Below are 16,060 nucleotides of genomic sequence, written 5' to 3'. Positions count from 1 at the left end.
AAAATCAAGTTTGTTAGGATGATAATTAAGTGATTAAATTTACAATTTTCTAATAGTTTAAACTTTTAAAACAATCAATAACTTATCATGGTATCTAAGAAGACGGTCTTAAACTTTTGGATAAGCGATAATTTATAGAGTTGACATTACAAGTATAGGATTCTAATTTTTTTTAACTGTATATATATTCGCAATTCGATAATTATAGTAGTAAGGGAGGATTTAAACTTAATTGTCTCTATAGGAAATACCAAGAGGTATTAATTGAGTTACAATCTATAAATGATTGTATATTATAATTAGATAATTGATTTTATGATTTTATTTCAAGTGATAAAATTCACAATGTTCGTTGTATATGATTATCATATAGTGTCATTATTAAAAATTGTTGGGCAAAAACTAAGAAGGAAAAAAAGAAAAAGAAAAAAAAAAAAAGATATTGGAGTAAATGGTATTGGTGTAGTTCATTAATTTTTACAATATTTGCAGCTCAGCTTGGGGTTAGTTCTTGACTAATTTACAACAACATGATGAAATTTCATGAAACAGTTGCAAAGCCTCACTGGTACCTTTTTCTTATTCTCTACCCCCCTCAATACCATCATCTAGCTATCGTACTGCACATCTCCATTGCTACGTTGATTAGCATCGCTACTGCACTTCCCAGAACCCTCTTCATTCCTGGGTATGGATAAAAATTCAAGAGCTGTTACAACATCACTGATCAAAGGCCGAGTATCAGCTTCTTCTTGGAGACACATGGCTGCCACTGCCAGAGCTTGGTATAGACCCTTTACAGGGTAGTTATCTTCAAGCAGCGGGTCAGCCATTAACGTAAACTTTCTCCTATCTTTAAATAGTGGTTGTGCCTGCAAAAGACGAATGTGATCAGTTTTCAAGGCTTCAAGTTTTGGTTCTAGCTTAAACCATCAAACTGTTATCTATTAATGATGGTGTTGAAGAAGATTCAAAGTGCTTGATGATAAAAAAAATGTTAGACATATCTGTAGTAACAAAAAGAATGCAAGAAAACTTAAAACTGTTGGAGCATTTTTCAGTTCTTCATTGGAAGGAGTGTCAAAAAGTGCAAAGTTTGAAGTCTAATTATGTTGCAGAAAAGATTTGTTTGGAGAACTTCAACCTAATAGACATACCCAAGTAACTAGATTCTGCTCTTCCGAGGGTCTTGCATTGTCAATGACTCTTCTTCCTGTGATAATCTCCAAAAACACTACTCCAAAGCTGTACACATCAGATTTTGTGGTTAACTGGCCTGTGAGTGCATACTCTGGTGCACAGTAGCCATAGGTTCCCATCACCCTGGTAGAGACATGGGTCTTATCCCCGGTTGGACCTAGCTTTGCAAGGCCGAAATCAGAAAGCTTCGGATTGAAATTCTCATCCAATAGTATGTTTGATGCTTTGAAATCACGATATATCACTGGGGGATCAGCTGTTTCATGTAAGTATTCAAGCCCTCTGGCTGCACCTTCAGCAATTTTCATTCTGGTATTCCAATCCAAAGGCTCTGCGTCGGGAGGTGCCTCTGAAAATCAAATTTATGCGTAGCAGAAAATAGTTGTTAAGACACCTTGTGGTCTAGCTGCAATGCATGTTGCATGGATGATCTGTCTTGCTAGAAAGAAAAAATGAAAGGCGCACAACAAAATTTTTACAGTATGCAAGATTTGAAAGTAAGACTTTGATGCCAAATTCAAAATGTTGAATGAAAATAAATTCAGCCTTGGATTTAGTTTGCTTGACTAAAAAGACATTTTAAGCACACGATGAGCATAATCATATTAAGTTGTCGGCATATTTATTAGCTAATTTAGAAAAGACCATGTTTGAAGGAAAGAAGGTTCAAAATCTATATTTTAAATTGGATAATTTATTTCAAAATATATATTTTAAATGGGATAATTCATTCATATTTGTCCAAGTCTCCCATCTGATTCAATGCTTTAATAAATGATGCAAATTGAGTTATTTGGGGATACCAAGAAGGTGATCCTCCAAAGAACCATTGGGCATGTACTCATAAGCTAAAATCCTCTGTTCCCCATCAGCACAATATCCAACCAAATTGACAAGGTTAGGGTGGTGAAGAAGACTCAACATCAAAACCTCTACAAGAAATTCTCTGTTTCCTTGGAATCCATTCCTGTCGAGTTGCTTAACTGCAATAACCTGGATGAGATGAAAACACAAAATTATTAAACTTTGTAGACCCTTTACTCTTTTCTTTTTACATGAAAGTCTAAAGTATAGATTGCAATGGTACTTGATTCGTGCTAGGAATGATTCCTTTGTACACCCTCCCAAAGCCTCCTTCACCTAGTAGATTGTCAAGGTGGAAGTTTTGAGTTGCGACACACAACTCACGGAAAGTGAAAATCCTAGCAGAGATATTTCCCTTTCCAATCTTCTGTAGCTCTTCAGTTATGTACCGTCGCCTACTGCTATCTGCAACATAAAATGTGTTTATAACAAAGATTATAATTTGGTGCTTATTATAAATGTCCCTTTCTAAATCTGAACAATATCTTCATCAAATTAACGAACACCCCCCCCCCCCCCAAAACCAAAAATAAATAAATAAATAAAGGATTTATACAAAAGTTTATGTTCACAAACATTTGGTGACAATGTGTAATAAATATTATACATCTGTAAGGTTTAGTGCTTGCATTGATTTAAGTGACCGAACTTGTGGAATTTGCAGGAACCAGGAAGTGCATGATCTCCATATCTCAAAATAACTATTATGGCAAAGGACATATATGATCCTCGGATTGAGAAAAATGCCGAACCTAAGACAATGGGACAGCAAAATGCAGATATTTGTACATGAATATTGTCCATGTCACTTGCTAACAATGTAGAAACCAAAAACTAGAGGCTTACACATCTCATAATCTGAATACATGATTGAAAGGCAAATAATTTTCTTCCTTCACATTCAGTGTAAGTTGCAAAGGCTGAGGAAAAATAACATTAAAACTAAAAAAATTTACCAGATTTGAAGGAGAGCTTAGTGAATGAGGCTAAAGTTTTGGTGTCGTGGTATTCCTTAATGCTTTTTTTCAATGACCTTCTGTTGATTTTCTCTTGTGACATACAACAACTAAAGCAGTTCATCTTCCTCTTCCCTCTACAGCTTCAACCCTTCCACATCCACATTCAAAAGATCATCAAAACCTTGCATTGAATTGTCGTAAAACTTTTTACGGGCACGTCTATAGATGTTCGATCAAATTCAATTTGCACTAGAAATGTAGTTTGAAATGAAGAAATCAATCCATTTCTCCCTATCAATTTGCTAGGCCCCGGAAAAACCAGATCTTCTCGCTGGTCCCTCAGGAAACCAAAGAAGATTATCCCATTATTATGTTTTGCTTCATTTTGCCAACAAATCCATGGACTCCGAATTGGCAAATGACTTGGTCAATTTTGCTATATTTGGAAAAGGAGGCTTACGCCCGTCTTTTCTTAACTGTCTCTCTCTCTCTCTCTCATTTTCAAAAATCCGTTTAGGCAAAATGGATATTGATTCTGTACATGCTTTTTTTTAGGCCCCTATATACCATGATTTGTGTTATACCTTAAAAGCGGGACATCATCATAGCCAACTAAAAGCAGATACTACATCCTAGTGTTAGATGAGTAAGCATTTTAAGAAAACTATGATTTGCCAAAAAACAAAACAAACCAAATTTAAGCCCATCTGTAATTGTTACCTCAAATTTAGTGAATCAATCCTAAATTTAAGGTTTCACTAAAGTAATTCAACACCACAAAATTGATTTTTTTTTTTTAATTTCTTTTTTGTATTTATATATTGATAGTTGGGGTGGGGTGATTTAAACCTCTGGATATCTCTATTCTCGATTAAAAAGACTCAAATTCTTCTCCCCAAAAAAATGTCAAAAGGATTAAAAATTGACACTTCACTTAAACCCACAAATGAAAACATGTAATTTTTCCAATTAAATTTAGATTCTTGTCATCGATATTTATCTCTTATAAAATAAATACATTTAGAGATAATTATATTAGTGGAGCTCTTTGAAAACATATTAGTTTCCAAAAAAAAAAAAGATTCAAGCCCTTTAAATATCCAAACCTTCAAAAGTTACGGAACGTTTGAAGAAGGGAAATAAAAAATTTTAAGCAACCACAAAGCCTAGAGATTCTTTCATGAGCAATGCTACTCACATAATATTTTTCACAACTTATTTCATAACTTACTAAATGTCAAGTTGTAATTAACAACATTACACAAACCCACCACTGACACTACTTTATTATATACTAATCAAAATCGGCTACATTAAAGGGTTGTGAAAAGATTTTGTCCTTGATAATTGTTTTGACTTTTGAGTGATACTAGGAAAATAATAGCCTATTTACTACATAAATTTTACAAATTGATGATCATCAATCACAAACAAGTAATTCAGACATTCATTTATCATTTTTTTTTTTTTGAAATCCTTCGATCACTCATTGACACATCTATTTATAAATGTTACTCCGTATATAATAAAATTTGTACTACTTTTAACATTTTCCTATTGTTCTTTCATAGGTTACTTGCCAACCTTGTTTGATATGAGAAACATGTTTATTGAACTACTCCAATCAAAAATCACTCTTGAAGAGAAGAATCAGAGAACTCTAGTAAATAATTTTCATAGAGATTATATTATGTACGCAAATCGCAATCAACAATAATTTTCTAATCAAATTTCAGACTACAAATTCAATAATTTATTATTATTATTATTATTATTATTATTATTATTATTGTGGGGCCCGGCCCAGAAATAATGGGCTATTCCAAATTCAGGCCCGTCCGAGGAGCGTCCTGTCCGAAGAGAAACCACGTATGAAGCATTATTCAATCCCAATAAACGCCAAGGAAACCTGTCCGAGGAGTAACTCCTCCTCGGACATCAAGAAGCCCAGACGAGGAACTCTCCCCAGCCACTTCAGTTCATCCTCATAACATATAAAATGAATAAAATCCAAAATATCCCATGGAGAGCTACCACCACATTAATTGCGCCCCAACCACCCTCTTGGCCGCATTAATGAGGAAATGACCCCTGAACAGTACCGCCTTGGCCTCTGCAACTCACATGGGGAGAGATGAAGGCGTCTGATGGGACAACCACTCAAGTAGGTGCTTAGATAGTCAACAAGTGTAGGGTTGAGATGAGAGAAGGGAACTATATAATGTAGTGGAGTCCCTTAGAGAAGGGGACGAAAAATTCTGTATGAGGAACTAAAGAAATAAACTTATACGTGAGAGATCCATTCTGGTGTTTTTATTTTCTGCAACAATGCTGTCCATGTATCAGACCGAATAGACTCACTGAGACCAAGTTCTTTGACCCATCCTCTACAAATATTTATTGTGGGTTGCGCTTTGGGCCAGGGCCTGATCAATCGAATTTGGGCCAGGAAAATCGTGCAACTACAATTGGCGCCGTCTGTGGGAAGAACTAGAGCATCAGCTAGCACAACGGTCAAGCATGGCAGAACTAGGTCCGCACCAGGAGAATCCTCACCAGGCTAACTCCCAACAGACACAACCCGCCGAGTCCCAGAGGCAAAATAACCCCGTCAACCCAGGCCACAGGGGAAATCGTGAGGGAAGTGTGCATACTATCCGGACAAGCCAGAGTCACACTCAGATAGGTAGTCACGTGTCCCAGAAGCGAAATAGTCACCAGGCCATGCAGCAAGAGATAGATGATCTGAAGAGGAAGCTACGACGAGCACAGCGAAGGCGATCTCCTTCAGACTCAGACAAGTCCTCTAATGCGGAGGATGTGAGTTACCGACGGAGGTCAAGGATCCCCCAAGTGAAACCTTTACCTACGAAAAGGAACCACGCCCTGTGCGGAAGTATGAGAGCACATCTAGTAAGGGTTCGGGAAACGACGCCATGAAGAAGGCGTTGGATCAGGTTTCAAGGTCCCCCTTCACGTATAGAATTGAAGGGGCTGAGCTGCCTCGACGGTTCAACCAACCAGCATTCGCCATCTATAGCGGTCGATCAGACCCGGTAGAGCATGTGAGTCAATTTAACCAAAAGATGGCGATCTACTCGCAAAATGAGGCCCTTATGTGTAAAATCTTCCCGTCCAGCTTGGGATCAATGGCGATGAGGTGGTTCAACGGCCTGAAGACAAATTCCATAAGCTCTTACAAGCAGCTCACTCGGGATTTCTGCTCTCGCTTTATCACCAACACCAGAGTCCCCAGGCCCCTCGGTTCGCTATTGTCCTTGTCCATGCACGAGGGAGAGACTCTGAAAGCATACTCCGATAGATATTGGGAAGTATATAATGACCTGGATGATAACCACGATGCTGTCGCTATCAACACATTCAAAAGCGGCCTCCCCACCGACCATGGCTTAAGGAAATCCCTCACTGGTAAACCGGTTGCCAACGTTGATCAGTTGAGGGATAGGATAGACAAGTACAAAAGAGTGGAGGAGGATCAGCTGCAAGGGAGGGGGAAGGAGAAGGTTATCCACCCCAAAGCAAATGATTTCAGGTCGGAACGGCACAATCATGGTCAGCCGAGGAGAGATTTTTCGCGACAGGCTGGGCAGAGTAACCCGCAAACAGTGAATGCCATATTCAGAGAGCCCGTACAACAGGTACTGGAGAAAGTAAGAGATGAACCCTATTTCAGGTGGCCGGGAAAGATAGCTGGAGAACCTTCCAAACGTAACCAGAACCTGTACTGCCACTATCATCAAGACCATGGGCACACTACTGAGGACTGCAGGAATCTGTGGAATCATCTGGATCAGTTGGTCCGAGAAGGAAAGTTACGTCACCTGCTGCACCCGTCGAGTGGCCACACCAGCCAAGCAACACAAGAGCCTCGAAAGGACGTGACCTTAAGACCACCCACCGGGACGATACATGTCATCCTCGCTGCACCAGGAAGAACGGGACCACCCACCCCCAGGGTGTTAGCTGTTGATCGGCTCCCCTCCGGGAGCAGGCAGAGGGAACACAAAAGGTCAAAAAAGGGAAGCTCTTTGATACTGGGGTTCTCGGATGAGGATAAGAGAGGAACTATTCAACCTCACGATGATGCCTTGGTGGTCACTCTGAGGATTGGGGGCTTTGACGTGAAAAGGGTGTTGGTGGATTCGGGAAGTGCAGTAGAGATAATGTACCCTGATCTATACAAGGGGCTGAACCTGAAGCCAGAAGATTTGGCAGTTTATGACTCCCCCCTTCTTAGCTTCGAGGGAAGAATGGTTACGCCAAAAGGACAAATCCGACTACCCGTACAGACTGGGGCGGAGGTGGTGGAGGTGAATTTCATCGTCGTCGACGCTTACTCACCCTACACCGCGATAGTCGCCAGGCCATGGATCCACGCCCTGGAAGCCGTAACCTCCACACTTCATCAGAAGGTGAAATACCCATCCAAAGGACAAGTGGAAGAGATCCGAGGAGATCAGGCCGTATCCAGGCAGTGTATGGTGGCCGCCGTCTTACATCGGCCCCATGCCGAGTCCTCAGCCCCTGAAAGTTTATAGCAATCAGCCGCCTCGGCAGAGTAAGACGACGGACTGGCCGAGGAGATAGAGTGTGAAAGTTTAGATAAAATCGCTGTCAATGACGACCCGGAGAAGTTCTTTCTGGTCGGCTCGGAATTGCCCTCTCAAGAAAAGGAGGAACTGGTCGGATTTCTTAGAGAAAATGTCGACGTGTTCGCATGGGACGCCTACGACGCCCCGGGCGTCGATCCTAGCCTTATTTGTCACCACCTAAACGTCAACCCCTCCTCCACTCCGAAGAAGCAGCCACCCCGACGCCCTTCAAAGGAACATGCCAGTGCCGTAAAAGACGAAGTGGCAAAGCTAAAAAGAGCGGGGGCTATCAAAGAGGTCTTTTACCCAGAGTGGCTGGCAAACACTGTGGTGGTAAAGAAGAAGACAGGGAAATGGAGGGTCTGCGTAGACTTCACGGACCTGAACAAGGCATGCCCAAAGGACCCATTCCCCCTACCCCGAATTGATCGATTGGTGGATGCAACCGTGGGGCACCCTCGAATGAGCTTCCTGGACGCCTTCCAAGGCTATCATCAGATACCCCTTGCGCTAGAGGACCAAGAGAAAACGGCTTTCATGACGCCCATCGGAAACTATCATTACAAGGTGATGCCGTTTGGGCTAAAGAACGCAGGCTCAACCTACCAAAGAATGATGACTCGGATGTTTGAACCACAACTGGGCAAGATCATTGAGGTTTATATAGATGATATGGTCGTCAAGAGTAGAAGGGCGTCCGAGCACGTGAAGGACCTCGGAACAATCTTCACCATATTAAGGGAGCACCGGTTGCGGCTGAATGCCTCCAAATGTTCATTCGGGGTCGGGTCTGGGAAATTCCTAGGGTATATGGTCACCCACAGGGGAATAGAAGTAAGTCCCGATCAAATCAAAGCCATTAACAGCCTACAGGCTCCTCGGAATCCGAAGGAAGTACAGAAGCTCACTGGTATGATTACGGCATTGAACCGGTTCATATCGAGATCGGCGGATCGATGTCGGCCTTTCTACCTCCTGATAAACAAGTGGAAAGAGTTTGCATGGTCGGAGGATTGCGTTCAGGCTTTCCAGCAACTTAAAGACTACCTGTCCCGACCACCCATCATGTCCAGCCCTGAGGCGGATGAGGTGCTGTTTGCCTACATCGCCGTAGCTCCCCACGCTGTAAGCCTGGTACTGATACGGGATGATAATGGGGTGCAGCGACCGGTGTACTATGTGAGCAAATCACTACATGAGGCCGAGGTGCGATACCTACCTTTAGAAAAGGCAATTCTGGCAATAGTGCATGCAACCCGAAAACTTCCTCATTACTTTCAGGCGCACACGGTCATCGTTCTGACTCAGCTTCCCCTCCGAGCAGTGCTTCGAAGCGCTGAATATACAGGAAGGATCGCCATGTGGAGTGCGCTCTTGGGAGCCTTTGATATAAAATATATGCCCAGATCCTCCATCAAAGGGCAGGTCCTCGCAGACTTGGTAGCGGAGTTTGCTGAGCCCTCCATAGAAACAATAACCGAGAAGAGGGATATGGATGGGAAGTCGGTTGGTGCGATTTCAACAGGGAGGAACACGCCTTGGAAGGTCTACGTAGATGGCGCAGCCAACCAGAGAGGGTCAGGAGTTGGGATAGTTTTAATATCCCCGGACGGTGCTGCCATTGAAAAATCATTAAGGCTCGGATTCTCGGCTACGAACAATGAAGCCGAATACGAAGCCTTACTTCAAGGGATGACGATGGTTCAAAGGTTGAGCAGAAGAATGATAGAAGCGTTCTCGGACTCCAGACTGGTAGTCGGACAGGTGATGGGTGAGCTGGAAGCCCGAGATACTAGGATGCAAGAGTATCTGGGACAAGTCAAGCTGCTGTAGACGAATTTTGAGTCCTTCAATCTGACACACATTTCCAGGAGTGTCAACACCCATGCGGACTCGCTGGCCACTCTCGCCACGTCCTCGGCACATAATCTGCCACGAGTGATCCTGGTTGAAGATCTAGCCCAGGCAAGTCCCATCAGTAGAGGCCCTGCCAGAGTCCATCAGATCAGAAAGAGTCACAGCTGGATGGATCCCATAAAGAACTTCCTTCAAAACGACGTCTTGCCGGAAGAAAAATTGGAAGCCGAGAAGATACGAAGGAATGCTCCTCGGTTTTGGCTGTCAGAGGACCACAAACTATATCGGCGCTCCTATTCTGGACCGTACCTACTCTGCGTACACCCAGAAGAATCTGAATCTCTGCTTGAGGAGTTACACGAGGGGATTTGTGGAAGTCATACCGGAGGGAGATCGCTGGCGCACAGGGCACTTACCCAGGGGTACTGGTGGCCGAACATGCAGAGAGAGGCCCAAGAATACGCTAAGAAGTGCGATCAGTGCCAAAGATTCGCCCCAAATATCCACCAACCCGGAGGAGTTCTCAACCCCCTCTCGAGTCCATGGCCGTTCGCACAGTGGGGCCTTGATCTAGTTGGACCCTTCCCCAAGGCCGCAGGGAACAAGCGATACATAATAGTCGGAACGGACTACTTCACTAAATGGGTGGAGACTGAACCATTGGCCAACATTAGGGACGTGGACGCCCAAAAATTCATCTGGAAGAACATCATCACCCGCTTCGGGACCCCGCGTACACTCATTTCCGACAATGGTCTGCAGTTCGACAGTAAAAACTTTAGGGAGTATTGCCGCGAGTTTGGAATCATCAACCGATATTCCACCCCCGCCTACCCTCAGGGAAATGGACAGGTCGAAGCTGTGAACAAGGTCATAGTGAACGGACTGAAGAAGAGGTTGGACGAGACAAAGGGGAGATGGGTAGAAGAACTCCCCCATGTCTTATGGACTTATCGGACGACGCCGCGACGATCGACCGGTGAAACCCCCTTCTCGATGACTTACGGGGTTGAGGCCATGCTCCCGATTGAGAACAACTTTCCCACACTGAGGTCTAGATCGTTTACCCCAAGCGATAACGACGAGTTATTGGAACGGAGTCTGGACCTAGCCGAAGAAAGAAGGGAAAAAGCGATGATTCACGTGGCCTATTATCACCAGAAGCTGAGACAAGGGTATGATGCTAACGTCAAACCACGGCCTCTGGGGCCAGGTGATCTCGTAATGAGGAAGATTCTTGGCAGCGCAAAGAACCCCTCTTGGGGCAAGTTGGGGCCCAATTGGGAGGGACCATATCGTGTCACATCCGTGGCCGGAATAGGCGCCTACTACCTAGAAGATTTAGATGAAAAAGCTGTACCTCGACCATGGAATGTAAATAACCTCAGAAGATATTATTATTAATGAGAATGGCTTAGCACACGTTTTCTTTCATGATTATCCGCTGCTTGCTGGGCTACTGACAACTATTCGTAGTTTTAAACAGAACCCAAGTCCTGCATGGCTCCTCGGACCACAGACTTGGGGGAAATTATTACTCATAAGTTTTAAACAGAACCTAGTCCTGCATGGCTCCACGGACCACAGACTAAGGGGAAATTAATACTTAAGGCAACTATTCATAGTTTTAAACAGAACCCAAGTCCTGCATGGCTCCTCGGACCACAGACTTGGGGGAAATTATTACTCATAAGTTTTAAACAGAACCTAGTCCTGCATGGCTCCACGGACCACAGGGGGAAATTATACTCTAAGTTTTAAACAGAACCCAAGTCCTGCATGGCTCCTCGGACCACAGACTTGGGGGAAATTATTACTCATAAGTTTTAAACAGAACCTAGTCCTGCATGGCTCCACGGACCACAGACTAAGGGGAAATTAATACTTAAGGCAACTATTCATAGTTTTAAACAGAACCCAAGTCCTGCATGGCTCCTCGGACCACAGACTTGGGGGAAATTATTACTCATATAAGTTTTAAACAGAACCTAGTCCTGCATGGCTCCACGGACCACAGACTAAGGGGAAATTAATACTTAAGGCAACTATTCATAGTTTTAAACAGAACCCAAGTCCTGCATGGCTCCTCGGACCACAGACTTGGGGGAAATTATTACTCATATAAGTTTTAAACAGAACCTAGTCCTGCATGGCTCCACGGACCACAGACTAAGGGGAAATTAATACTTAAGACAACTATTCATAGTTTTAAACAGAACCCAAGTCCTGCATGGCTCCTCGGACCACAGACTTGGGGGAAATTGTTACTCATAAGTTTTAAACAAAACCTAGTCCCGCATGGCTCCACGGACCACAGACTAAGGGGAAATTAATACTTAAGGCAACTATTCATAGTTTTAAACAGAACCCAAGTCCTGCATGGCTCCTCGGACCACAGACTTGGGGGAAATTATTACTTATAAGTTTTAAACAGAACCTAGTCCTGCATGGCTCCACGGACCACAGACTAAGGGGAAATTAATACTTAAGACAACTATTCATAGCTTTAAACAGAACCTAAGTCCTGCATGGCTCCTCGGGCCACAGACTTGGGGGAAATTATTGCTTATGGTGGATTGGGAGATCATTACTTAAAGGAAACCATTTTAATACGTGCGCGCAGTCTGGCACCATCGCAACCCTCAGATGCGCAGCCCAAAAACCCATTTTATCTTGACCGTTTATCTGTATCTACATAGTTGCAAATGTTTAAAGAAGAGCGCTACTGACGTGCATCCATAGTAAGCAAAACGAACATTTTATATTAATATTCTGAGTACATTAGAAGGAGAGGTCCTTACAAAAGAGCAGGAAAATAGGACGACTCTTGGTCAAAAAAGGAAAGAGTACAAAGATCAAAAGCCTAGAAGGCTAAGCCTCAGCAGGAGGATCTCCTTTCTGCTCGGGCTGAGGAGGCGGAACCTCGATGGTAGAGTCTACGACGGGATCATTCACCATATCGGGCACAAGGACAGCATCAGGCGTCGCCAGATCCTGCTCAGAGGCAGCTTGGACACCATCAGGATGCGCTCGGATCTCTTTAGGATAGAAAATGCTCTCGGGCAGTCTCAGCGCTGAGTCAACAGGAACTCCTGCAGCGTCGAGGGCACGAGACCATGAGATATCGCAATACTCCCGGCATACCTCGGGGATCTCCTCGGATAGCCTGGCCTCCGTCTCTTCGGCCCCGAGCTGGCGTGCGGCACTCTTCTCAGCCTCTGTGGCCTCTCGGATCAGTTGGGCCTCCTCTTTGACCCGTCGCAGCTCATCCTCGACCCTTTGCAGAGCGGTCTTGAGATCCTGCACTGCCTGTTTCTCGGTGGCAAGGTTAATCTGGGTCGAGAACAGCTCCTTGCGCTGGTCCTCCGCCTGGGCCTCAGCACTCTTCAAACCAGCCTCTGCAGACTTGCGCCGGTTCTCCGACTCCTTGAACTTGTCCATGAGTTCAGCGTAATAAAGCTGGAGGGACCCCAAGGTTTTCTCCACCTCCGCTCGCGCCTGGTTCTCGACCTTAGCCCGACTACTGTTACTACGGCAAAATTCCTCAGCCACGAATACCTGCTGGGTAATCTACAAACGAAACAAGATTGCTGTAATCTAAGGTCAAATAAATTAATGAAACAGTAAAATGATTACTTACCATTGCGAGATCCCTTTTAAGGGATAGGAAGATCTCGGGCTGAGAGAACCGCCTATAAGCCTCCATATCCCGAGGAAGGAGTAGGGGCTGCTCTAAGGCCTCGGCCACGTAGCCCGCCCGGCCTCGATTGTACTCTCGAATCGAAACATTGTAGGGAATGGCCACCCCATCCAGCTTCAATCTGGGGCCCCATACACGCGGGGTAGCACGTACCTCCGCAAGAGTCTCCTCGTCTCGACTCTCCGAGGAGTTGCCCCTTCTGCTCCTTGGCTCGCGAGTGGTTTTTTGCTGCTTGGTCGGCTGGGCAACCACCTCGCCCTCCTCGGGAGTGTCGGCCGGCCTTTTCTTCTTTAAGTCCGGATTAACCTTAAGGCCAAGGTCTGAGGTGTCCGTAGGAGCCACAGGAGGGAGGGTCTTGCCCTGTGATGGAGTTGGCGCCTTCGAGGACTGTCCTTTCGACAACCGGCCTTTCCCTCGGGAGGCCATCAGCTCCTTTAAAGTTTTTCATTTTTCTGCCATGGGCTCTATCTCCTCGTCCGAAGTATCGTCCGATCCTGCACTCCTTCGGGATCAGAAAATTCCATCAGGGGGGTCTGTTGAACTTCCTCCTCAAAATAAAACTCGTCTATCTCTGCCTCAAGGGAAAGACGAGATGATTCGGCTTTCTCTTCAACCTGAACGGCAGCACCAGGCTCGTTTGGCGGAGGTAGCTGCTCTGCCAAGTAGGGATCTCTAACACCGGGCAACACAACTGGTGGCAGATCGTGTTCAGCTAGGAGCCCGTCCCTGGACACGTCAATCCTAGCCAACCTCGGACTACCAGCCCTTATGGCGTGACCGATAGCCTGGAAGGAGCTGCTCAAGGGTTGATAGCCCAGAACCAGATAGGCAGCACGCAATTGCCCGTCCTCAGAAACGTAGATCTCCGACCTAAGAAGGTAGTTCAGCGCTGGCACGTTCACAAAGTTTAGCCGAGGGGCGACGTGAATTTTATCTGCAAACAATCAAGGAAAAGGGGATTAGTCCACGAAATCTTCCAATTATAAAGAAAGCAAAAAGTGTAACCCCTCAACGCTAAATCCTATCCCAAAAGGGACCGATCCTAGAGACGCCGCACCTGGGTTTCCTGCCCGAGTTGGACAATGAATACCGTCGAACCACTCCCAAGAAGCAATAAGGAAATCATTCTTCACTGTCTTATTGGATATTGGGAGACAAGAGATCAACCTAACGTCCTCGTTCCGGGATTTAAGATAATACCCCTCATCCCCGAGGCGATGACATTCGTACAAATAAGCCACATCGTGCCAAGTAAGGCCTAGATTCATCCGCTCGTTTAAGACATCTACACAGCCTAGTATCTTGAACATATTCGGGGCACACTGGTACGGCGTCAACCTATGGTTGAACAAGTACTCCCTTGTAATCCTACGCATGGGAAGTGTCATCCCTCCCTCTATGAAAGCAATCATGGGGATAACGACTTCTCCCTCACGCCTATCTGTCAATATTCCTTCAAGAGGACAGTACCGCAGCCCAACCCCCGGGGGAATGTGATATTTAGCCCTAAAGGCCTCCATAGCGGCGAGGGTGTTTACTAATTTCTCAAATCTACCCATTTGGACTGAACCGGGGAACAAAAGTAAAGACTCAGAAAAAAAAAGTAGAGTCCGAGGAGGAAATTGAAACAGCAAGATGAACGAAATGTACTGGTACCTTCACAAAACGTTCAATGAGGCGCCTGGGAATCTCTCGTGGACGAAACGCTTCACAAAAACGGCTACGATGGCGTAACGGTCGCAAGTGTTCGTGTATCTCTGGGGTTCGATGGAGTTCTCTGGAAGCCTCTAAGGTTTATGAAACGCAGATAAAAAGAAGGAACTGAACCCCTCTGACGTCTTAAATAGCCAGAAGGAGAGAGAAAAAATCGCTCCTGCCTAAAACTACGAGAAAAAAATGATGGCCGTTCGATCTGCGCCACACCGTTGGATGAGGGAACATAACGCCTCCAGAAGTTAATGGCCGCGCCTCGTAAATTGTAGCGCGTCAAAAAGTAACGATTCGCACGCGCGCCATACGCTCTCCTTATTTCCACCCTCTCCCAAATATCAAAACCTCGTTTTTTCCTCCTCGGAGGGAGATAGAAACCGGAGTTTTGAGGGGCTAATGTGGGGCCCGGCCCAGAAATAATGGGCTATTCCAAATTCAGGCCTGTCCGAGGAGCGTCCTGTCCGAAGAGAAATCACGTATGAAGCATTATTCAATCTCAATAAACGCGAAGGAAACCTGTCCGAGGAGTAACTCCTCCTTGGACATCAAGAAGCCCAGACGAGGAACTCTCCCCAGCCACTTCAGTTCATCCTCATAACATATAAAATGAATAAAATCCAAAATATCCCATGGAGAGCTACCACCACATTAATTGCGCCCCAACCACCCTCTTGGCCGCATTAATGAGGAAATGACCCCTGAACAGTACCGCCTTGGCCTCTGCAACTCACATGGGGAGAGATGAAGGCGTCTGATGGGACAACCACTCAAGTAGGTGCTTAGATAGTCAACAAGTGTAGGGTTGAGATGAGAGAAGGGAACTATATAATGTAGTGGAGTCCCTTAGAGAAGGGGACGAAAAATTCTGTATGAGGAACTAAAGAAATAAACTTATACGTGAGAGATCCATTCTGGTGTTTTTATTTTCTGCAACAATGCTGTCCATGTATCAGACCGAATAGACTCACTGAGACCAAGTTCTTTGACCCATCCTCTACAAATATTTATTGTGGGTTGCACTTTGGGCCAAGGCCTGATCAATCGAATTTGGGCCAGGAAAATCGTGCAACTACAATTATTATTATATATATATCCAGGGGCGGAACTACACTTGGACTAATTTTTTTTTAAAAAAATATTATTATATATGTGTATTA

General features: G+C 44.7%; 1 protein-coding gene across 1 annotated transcript; it reads right to left on the bottom strand.

The window, feature by feature from the left end:
* Window positions 1–456: 456 nt before the first annotated feature.
* LOC115955027 (probable serine/threonine-protein kinase PBL23) lies at window positions 457–3,370 on the bottom strand. The gene is made up of 5 exons (XM_031073053.1): window positions 3,021–3,370; window positions 2,288–2,469; window positions 2,004–2,193; window positions 1,158–1,549; window positions 457–872 (listed from the first exon to the last, which is right to left on the bottom strand). The coding sequence occupies exons 1-5, from the start codon at window positions 3,142–3,144 to the stop codon at window positions 609–611; spliced, it is 1,152 nt and encodes a 383-aa protein (XP_030928913.1). The 5' UTR covers window positions 3,145–3,370; the 3' UTR covers window positions 457–608.
* Window positions 3,371–16,060: the final 12,690 nt, after the last annotated feature.

The sequence above is a fragment of the Quercus lobata genome, chromosome 8, assembly GCF_001633185.2.
Source record: "Quercus lobata isolate SW786 chromosome 8, ValleyOak3.0 Primary Assembly, whole genome shotgun sequence".
Classification (NCBI taxonomy): domain Eukaryota; kingdom Viridiplantae; phylum Streptophyta; class Magnoliopsida; order Fagales; family Fagaceae; genus Quercus; species Quercus lobata.
The sequence above is the reverse complement of the archived record's forward strand: the minus strand, read 5'-3'. Positions and strand labels throughout refer to the sequence as shown.